Here is a 10103-nt window from a genome sequence, read left to right as displayed (position 1 = left end):
GAATCTCAACATTTTTTTATATCACAGCGATCAAGAGAATATCTTCTTCTTTATTAGATATTGTATACTATGCTGATTAGGATTTTAAATCATTATTTAACATTTCAAAAAACAGATTAAGGTAAATTTTCTAGGTTCTAGGTTCTGAATGAACTTTGGAGAACTATTGGAGGGGGCGGCATACAAGTCTAATAAAATATTATTAATTATTATTAATTATATGTCCTGTTGATGTCAATGGAAGGGAGAAAGCAGATGTTAAAAGCAACCAATCAGTTTACATTCAAATGGTATGGTCATCTATTTAATTTTTTCATTAGTTGTTCCTTCTTATTCAGATTGGGTCTCAGAAGAATGATATAGCATTTGGGGGAAAATATACAGAGCAGTAATCCTGCTGCTGAAGCCAAGATGGAGAAAATCTCCACAGCAACCATGTATTTTCCCTTGGTACTCAAATAGGTGGGAACAAATGACACCCAGACACTGCAAAAGACCAACATGCTGAAGGTGATAAATTTGGCCTCATTAAATGTGTCAGGCAAATTCCTAGCTAGGAAGGCCACAGTGAAACTGACAGCAGTCAAGAACCCCAAAAAGCCAAGGACAACATAAAACATTGTTGTGGAACCTTCATTACATTGTAGAACAATTTCTTCAGCCACAGAGTGCATGTCAGAATCTGGGAAAGGAGGAGAAATTATAAGCCATACCACACAAAAGCAGAATTGTGTCAGGGAGCAAGATAGGACAATAGAGACAGCCAGCCCTTTTCCCACCCATTTTCTCATATTGGAGCCAGGCTTGGTGGCCATGAAAGCAAGGACCACTATGATTGTTTTCCCCAATATACAAGAAAGAGCTACCGAGAAGATGACACCAAAAGCAGTTTGTCGCAAGAGACATTTGACTTGGTCAGGTTGCCCAATGAAGAGTAAACTGCAAAGGAAAGAGAGCAGGAGAGCAATAAGAAGGCTGTAAGTGAGGTTCCTATTATTGGCTTTCACGATAGGTGTGTCCTGATATTTCATGAATATCCTGAGCACCATAGCTGAGATGGCAGAAAAGTTGACTGTAATCACTGCCAAAGAAATCCCCAAAGGTTCTTGATAAGTTAAGTAAGTTATCCTTTTTGGAAGGCAACTATCTTTATCTTTGTTTGGATATTGATCCTCTGGACAAGAGAAACAGTCATCTAAGTCTGAAAAAAAAACATTCATAGAAATATTATTGATATGAAGCATCTTCATTTCATTTTCATTTGCCCTGATTTTACAGTATTCTGTTGACTTAATTAGAATGACCTTTATATGATGCTGCCTTTGAAGACCATTTCAAAAAGCTCAAGTATCTAACCACTGCACCACCATAGTTCTCCATTTAAAAAGCATAACTTGGTCTGCAATGCCATGGACATGCACTTAACTCACCTATTTCTGTTCCTTCTGCATGAGCTATTACTTTATTATTTTATTCATTTATTTTTTCAAGTATATATTCGTAGTATACAAAGATATAGGTAGAGTGCTGTACTGCAGGCCACTGAAGCTGACTTGTAGATCTGAAGGTCAGCGGTTCAAATCTCATCACCGGCTCAAGGTTGACTCAGCCTTCCATCCTTCCGAGGTGGGTAAAATGAGGACACGGATTGTGGGGGCAATAGCCTAGCTCTGTTAAAAAAAGTGCTATTGCTAAAATGTTTTAAGCCACCCTGAGTCTAAGGAGAAGGGCGGCATAAAAATCAAATAAATAAAATAAAATAAATAAATATAACGATGTTTACATAAATGCCGCTAGTAAGAGAGAAACTTTAGCACAAGGGACAAGGAGTGCAAAAGTGGTACATTTTTGCACGCTTCTTACTGACCGCTTAGGAATTGTGTGATTCTTTACTTCTTTTCTAGTTCTTTACTCTATGAAATTATAGGTTCTGGTTATCTCCATTAAATCTCTGGATATCACTGGGACAACGTATAGATGATATCATCTTTCTTCAATTGTATCTGTCTTCCTAAATAGGTGGGCTTGCTCCATATCTTTTGTGTTAAATGTTGTCATCTGTTTGTTGATATTTGTATCAGGTCTGTAGTGTCCAGCCTTTTCCAATACATTTCCTTCTGAATTATTCCTACCCTTTTATAAGAGAACTTTTTAAAATTATTATTTGTGTTTCTAAACATTGATTGACTTATCTCATATAATAAACTTATATGGCCTTCCACAATCTATCAATGAATACTATGGGTAGAATAGGAGGTAAAAACAAATAGAAAACATTGAAAAAACTACCAAAGAAAAGTTCCCTTTACTTTCTGGAAAAATACTGTCTTTAATTTTTGAGTGAAACATAACAAGAGATAATTGAAATCTGAGATACCTTCTGATACTCCAATTCAGAAGGAAGTGATTGATTTTATCATTTGGTAGCTCACTAAACTATGAAAGAAAAATCAAATGTTTCATTGGTGCCTGTATCAACATGTTGTAAAGCTCAGGCCCCAATTATGGTTTTTGTGTCATTGATAATTTTAATATATGACTTACAGCAGTTCATTTACTAACTGTTATAAAGTAGAATAACAGTAATACCTCATCTTATGAACCTAATTGGTTCCAGGGGGAGGTTCGTAAGATGAAATGTTTGTAAGATGAAAGATTGTTTCCCATAGGAAACAATGTAAAATCTATTAATCCGTTCAACAAAAAAATCCCGCTGGGAAGCCCCCCGGTTGTTTCAAAAAGCGACAGCCGTGTGGCGGGGTTTCTCGGCGGCGGTGGCAGCAGGTTCGTAAGAAGAAAAAAGTTCGTAAGAAGAGGCAAAAATTTTCTGAACCTCGGGTTCGTATCTCAGGTTGTTCATAAGGCGAGGGGTTCATATCATGAGGTACCACTGTACTATGAAAAAAGTTACTTATGACTGTTTTTCACATTTCTGACCATTACAGCCTCCCCATAGTGAGGTGTCAAAATTCAGATGCTTGGGAACTAACTTTTTTTATAGTTACTAACTTGTTATAGTTTTTTTTATAGTTACTAACTTAGTTTTTTCAAATTGTTACAGTACAGTTACCTCGAAGTTCATCTACTGTAATGCTCTCTATATGGGGCTACTTTTGAAGAGTGTTCAAAAACTTCAGATCCTGCAGAATGCAGCTGCGAGAGCAATCATGGGCTTTCCCAGATATGCCCATGTCAAACGAACACTCCCCAGTCTGCATTGATTGCCGATCGGTTTCTGGTCACAATTCAAAGTGTTGGTTAGAACCTATAAAGCCCTTCATGGCATCGGACCAGGATACCTCCGGGATCGCCTTCTTCCGCATGAATCCCAGCAACCAATTAGGTCCCACAGAGTTGGCATTCTCCAGGTCACATCGACGAAAATATGTTGTCTGGCGGGACCCAGGGGAAGAGCCTTCTCTGTGGTAGCCCTGACCTTCTGGAATCAACTCCCCCCAGAGATCAAGACTGCCCCCACCCTCCTTGCCTTTCGCAAACTCCTTAAAACCCACATTTTCCGTCAGGCATGGGGAAATCGATTCCCCTGGGCCATTCCATTTTATGTGTGGTTTGTCTGGGATATATTAACTGTTTTTAAAAAATCATTGGATTTGTACTGTGTTTTGCTATTGTGAGCCGCTCCGAGTGTCCGGAGAGGGGTGGCATACAAATCTAATAAATCTAATCTAATCTAATCCCAGGGTCATGTAATCACCTTGTGAGGCTTCCTGACAAGCAAAGTCAATCCAGATTCACAACTTGTTACAAACTTATCAAATGCAGCGATTCACAACTCTGGCATGAGAGGTTTTGAAATAGGGGAAAATTCACTTAACAAATGTCTAATTTAGCAAGAGATGTTTTGAGATCAATTGTAGTCATAATTCTAGGACTTATTTGCTTACCCAATTGGTCAGCTATTTTCCCTTCTGGACAGGGTTTACAGTCATAACAACAGGATAATTTCCCTTCCAGTTTTATCTTGCTACGGCCAAGAGGACATTCCTTGTTACAGATGGAAAGAGGCAATGTCTGTTCAATAAACAAAACAAATATATAAACATAATTTATTTTTTCTGATTGTTATTTTTATCAACTGAACACACAGAAACTTTTCCTATTTAATCCAAGCATCTATGCTGTATTTTGCAGTTTTCTGCCTGATATAAACTCTTTACAGTATCTTTAACTGCTTATTTCATACCTATTACATTAACCGTTTGACTAATCATAATTGTATTCCAAAGATTTGTTTGGGGCAATATATGAGAAGCTGATGTGGGAAAATCTTTAACCCTGCTGCTCTGTTCAAAACCACTATACTGTTTACAAGTCTGTATGATTCGCACCGAAAATTCTTTGTTTAAGTGCTTATATTTGGTCAATTTGAAAACTTCTTTCCCTCGGAAACTAGATTGAACATATATGCACACAATGAAATGAAAATTGAAAAAGAATAAATAATGCTTATTGGTTTATTTTGCTCATAAAAGCCCGTGCCCCCCCCTTTTTGTGATTTTTTTTTTCAATTTATAGATAGTTTTGCCTGCAAACAACCTACAATTTTACTAAATTTGGTGTGGAATTACTAGTTTGAACATTTCTGAACATAATGATATGAAAATTGAACTGAAAATAAAAGATGCTTATTTGTTTATTTTGCTCATAAAAGGGCCATCCCTGTGTTCAATTATTTCATTTTATATAAAAATTATGCTGTTAATTTCAAAATTACATACTTGTTTTTAGTAAAATCGATTTCTTTAATAAAATTACTTGTCTGGCTATCATGTGCTTGCTTTTCCAAAGGATATTCCCAATATTTCTAGCCAAATCTATATAAAAAGTTAAATTAATGGCACACAGCAAGGCCGAGTGGGTTGGCCCTTTTGTGAGCAAAATAAACAAATAAGCATCATTTTTTTCACTTCATTTCTATTTTTCTTATGATCAGGAATGTTCAATTACTTAGAGATTTGTAGCCTAAAAAAATATAAACTGACACAAAATGCTCAAAATGGGGGTAGGCTTTTTGATTAAAAAAAATATAAGCATCAATGTTCAAACTAGTTTCCCAGTGAAAAAAGATTTTAAAAAGACCAAATTTAAGTACCTAAAAAAAATCTTTTTGGTCCAGGTCATATATGACCAGAAACAGATTCAATTAAAAATCCCTCCCCAAAAAAGTTAGCCCCATCCCAATCCAAAAATATTTTTTGATGATCAGCAATGTAAAATTAAGTAAATCAATGGCTAAGATATTAAAAATATTTCGGATTTGAAGCCTGAAAAAATGTAAAGTGAAAATGGTTGCAAGCAGCCGGGGGGGCAGGGGGGGGGGCTTATTTCTGATTTTAAAAAACCAATAAGCATCATTTTTTTCTGTTCATTTATATTTTTCTTATGATCAGGAATGTTCAAACTAGTAGTCCCACACCAAATTTAGTGAAATTGTACGTTGTTTGCAGGCTAAACTATCTATAAATTTAAAAAAAATCACAAAAAAGGTTGCGGGCAGTCTTTTATGAACAAAATAAACCAATAAGCATTATTTTTTTATTTCAATTTTCATTTCATTGTGTGCAGAAATGTTCAATATAATTTCCAAGGGAAAGAAAATTTCAAATTGACCAAATATAAGCACTTAAAATAAAGAACTTTGGTGTGAGTCACACAGACTCGTAAACAGTACAAGTGTGACTTTTTTTGCCCAGCAAAAAATAAGCCCCCCAATCCCCCCAAAATTATCATAGAGAGAACCCCTGAAATGATGAAAAGTCATGAAATTTCAAGTTTCAGAAATGCAGGGAATTTTTTTTACAGGGTTTCAAACTTTGATTTTGTGTTGCACAAACTCGAACAGAACAACATGGTTAAATGTGAGCCAGCAGTGTGCAGATTTGAGGTCCCATTTAGTTGGTGGTGTCAAATCAAATAAAATATCTATATGATGGTCTTTGAACAGGCTTGATAGAAATAAGAAGTGCTGTAAAATGGATATTTCAACAAACCAAAATTATTAGGCTATAAAATGGAGAAAATGAGATACACCTGATTAAATATGAGGGGCCAAATGGCTTCCTTGTCAGAAATGGCGAGTAGCTTGTCTGGGGGACCCAGAGGATCGATCTTTCCAATTTGGACTTTCAGAAAGGACATGTTTGGAAATGTGACCCAATTGAAAATATCAAATCCAGTTTCTAACTCCCCATTGGAGCCAAAAGAAACATGTTCTCCAGCACTGTTATTAAAGGAGACTTGTTGCAAAAAATGGTGGAGCTGAATGAAAAAGAAGAAAGAAAGAGAGAAAAATAATATCAGGACACTTTTCAGGAATCTTTAAAGGGGATGTGAAAATTTCAATTTGTTTCTTTGAATTTGGCTTAAACAAACATGCATTTTTCTTCATGTGATTCAGTGAAAAATTGGCTAATCACTTGGAGTGATACTATTCCTTTTTTCACAAGACTTCTATTATCATCTTCATCTTCTTCATCATCATCATCATCAACATCAAATCTTAAGGTCTAAGGAGATTCTCAGTTATCAAAGTATTGGTTGTCCCTAAGGTGTTTCTTTTTTACAACAGACAACTGGTCTTTTTTTTCTTTTTGTTTGAAGATGTTTTGCTTCTCACCGAAGAAGCTTCTTCAGTTTTGATTTGAACCAAAAAACCTTCCAGAAAAATAAAGAAAGTTCAGTTGTCTTTTGAAAAAGCACCTTTGAGACTTTTGAATATTAGTAACTCCAAAATTCAGCTGGTAAAGAATAATAATGTTATTCAGTAGAAAGTACTATTTAAGTTTCTACATTTAAACTCTGTTAAATATTGTGGATTGAAAAAGACCCTTCACATTTATTTATTTATTTATTTATTTATTACTTAGATTTGTATGCCGCCCCTCTCCGAAGACTCGGGGCGGCACATACCATTTTAGAATTAAAATAAAATCTGTATGTTACATGTTGCTAACTATCTCTATATTTAAGCATTAGATTTATATTTACTTATTATTTTATTTTGTATCAAAGTATCAAGTGTAGCTTTCAAAACTATCTAAAAAGCTTTATAATAGTTAAAACAAAACAAAAATGCAATTTCCTATTATTTATAATTTCCCACTAAGTTTTCATTGTACAACATTACTTGCCAAGGTGATTGGAGGAAGAGCTTCCATCTCCTCTCATCCATTTTTCGTCCCCTTTTGAATTTGGAAGAGCGTATAGTCTTTAGAGCATGTGCCACAGCATAGACGGCATTGTAGATGCTGTAACTATGTGCGTTCATAAAAGTTTCAAAGACTGAATTAGGAAGAGTCTGAAGTTTCTCTTCTCCAGTGCAGATCCTTTCAGTGTTCTCATCTGTAATACCACTGGAGAATGAGCATTCAAATGCATCTTTCCAGAAACCTCTTACAAATCCGTCATCTTTTTCTAAGTTTGGATTTCTATTCTGTATAAATTGTTGGGATCCGGTGAGCTCCTTTGAATGAATTGCAAAGGAAAGAGCACCATGGAGAAAATCAATGGTCAACTGTCTTTGCATCAGAATGGATGTGAATTCCATCTGGGCTGTCATGATCCAAACTTTAGCCATTCCATTCTTTGGAATATTATCATAATTGAAAACATTGATCATTAGTCTCAAAATCAGCATGCCTGTAATTTCCATACTCAAGATGACTGCAGTGACCGTACTTTCCATAATCACTTTGTATAGTTTTTCTCCGTTTTCCATCATTTTATCAGCTTCACTACCATACATCATTTGTGGTGTACATGCTATAAAGTCAAAGCAGATTCCTCTCTCTGAAAACATGGAAAGCCTCTTTTGAATGAATCTGTCTCTATCTTCCTCATATAGTGAAACTAATCCAACCCAGATCCATCCAAAATGCAACAATAAATGCAGTATTGATTTAAATTGATGGGTTTCATCTGGGAACATCCATTTGACAAACATTGCTGTTTCAGTATTCATCAATGGAGGTGATCCGTATGAAATCTAAATGGGGAAAGTCAGAAGAACAGAGGAATAAAGGATCTCTTCCATTTTTTTTAAAAAAGAAATGAACAGCAAAGCATGTGTATTTATTTAACCCAATGTCTGGTTTGAGTGGGATCCCAAAGTGGGATGTGTAAAAATTAGTTTTACATCTGTAGTTTTGCTCTAGAAGCAAAAGGGGACAGTCCTTTCAAAATAGTCTTCGTGTCTTTTAACGGAATCATGGCCTTGACTCAAATATTCCAACTGAATTACCAAACTTTTGATTGTAATAAAAATCTAGTGAACTTCACATATTGATCCATTTTTGTGTCTCACCTGGGGAAATTTGTAGTTGCATAGAGTGATCGCCATGTTGACACAAGTGTTAATACGGGGTCCACCGATGACAACTACTGTGTTGGTTTGGTCATTGCATTTGTAGTTGGGTATAAATTTATTTTTTGTAGATAGAAATTCCATTGCTAATTGGTAAGTTGTACTTTCCACAACATAGTCCGTAGCAATATGAAAACCAAGGCTAACATTGGGTAAAATCCCAGAATGTTCATTGATCTCCTTTACAGCAAATGCCAGAGCCAAAGTATGTTGATAATTGTGAGTGATGAACCTTCAGCAGGATTTAGAAATTATGTCAATATATTTCTGTTCCAGAATTGGACAGCTATTTTAATGTACATATAAATTATAATACATATATAAACTAGTGCTTATTTTTTGTTCTGGACATCTGCAATTTGGTCACTAACAAATATATTGTACCAACAAGGAAACACTGAATTAGTTTTGGTTACTTAATATTGAGCTAAGGCAGCATTTAGTCAGACCCCATTTGAAATAATATGTTCGATTCTGCAGATGTCACTTTTAAAAATGTATCAATAAGATTGAGCAAGTTCAGATTAAGGGAACCATAATCAATTTTCAGAGGAACTAGTGGATCAGTCATCACTAACTGAGTTGAAACTTGCTTTGTTAAAAGAAGGAAATTTATTGAATAGTATGACATTCATATATTTAATGGTTAAACTAATAATATTCATCTCAATTTCAATATACGTATTAGGTCAATATAAGGATTAAGTCTTTGTAAAGTCTAGAATTATAAACGGACTAAATATCCTCACTGAAACAGATCAAAAGGACTGACTAGCATACAACTGAAAGAAAATACAGCTTTTAGGTTGCAATGTGGGGAAGAGATAGTGTGGTATGAGAAGGAGTAGAAGTAGTCGGATACTTACAGGTACTGATCAAGGACTTCAGAAGAAGGAAGGCTTTCAAAGGTTATCTCATTTGTAAGAAAGAAAACCTGATAAATAATAGAAGCAATGATTAAATCACCAGCCTGGTAATATTTATGAACAATTGGAAGAGGACTGCTAAGCTTGCAGGTGGAGGGAAGAGAAATGCTCATTATAGTTGAGGAAAAAAGTAAAACTAATGTTCTGAATACAACAAAATTATAGCAATATGTAGTCATTGTAGATATCAAACAGTAGCTTCTCCATTACCATTCAACTGTAGATAACTTATTAACTGTATCTAAAATTAGGATAATGAATTTAATTTAAAGTCAACAGAATAACAGAGCTTGAAGGGTCTTGGCGGGTCTAATGAAATATTACAGATGAAAGACAAATCTTTTTCTTCCTACATTCATATCTGTATTTTATTTCTAAGCAGATATTAATAGAATGCAATGTCTTAATCCAAATTAATCATTTTTACAGTTACAATTCTTATAAGGTTTTGAGAAGAAGAGATAATAACTATTCTTAATTACTAACATTACCATTCTTTGCAATGATGCTTTGAGAAATACCAGAAAGAAACATGCTTATCATATCTCAATAGACCGTGCTGCACTGCTGTGAACCTTTGGAAGATGTGAAGAACAAATGGGGAAATGAGAGTTCATATTCACAAAAGAAAACCAAACACCACTATAGAACAAAGTATGGAAATGAATCTGTTTAAGTCATTTTTGTCAACAGATTTGTTTTACAGTTAATACTTAGCTAAATACAGCAATTTGTATTTTTTTTAATTTTATTGATAAAATTGTACAGCATCCACAGAAAGAGGTGGGAAATAA

General features: G+C 34.8%; 1 protein-coding gene across 1 annotated transcript; it reads right to left on the bottom strand.

Annotated features, from left to right (window-relative positions):
- Positions 1-296: 296 nt before the first annotated feature.
- On the bottom strand, positions 297-9302 carry LOC139153549 (vomeronasal type-2 receptor 26-like). The gene is made up of 6 exons (XM_070727619.1): positions 9250-9302; positions 8324-8615; positions 7148-8005; positions 6052-6279; positions 3906-4032; positions 297-1201 (listed from the first exon to the last, which is right to left on the bottom strand). Exons 2-6 carry the CDS (start codon positions 8465-8467, stop codon positions 297-299), a joined length of 2262 nt encoding a protein of 753 aa, XP_070583720.1. The 5' UTR covers positions 8468-8615; positions 9250-9302.
- Between the last annotated feature and the right edge of the window lie 801 nt (positions 9303-10103).

The sequence above is a fragment of the Erythrolamprus reginae genome, chromosome Z (assembly GCF_031021105.1).
Source record: "Erythrolamprus reginae isolate rEryReg1 chromosome Z, rEryReg1.hap1, whole genome shotgun sequence".
Taxonomy (NCBI): Eukaryota; Metazoa; Chordata; class Lepidosauria; order Squamata; family Dipsadidae; genus Erythrolamprus; species Erythrolamprus reginae.
This window is presented reverse-complemented; position numbering and strand designations above follow the sequence as displayed.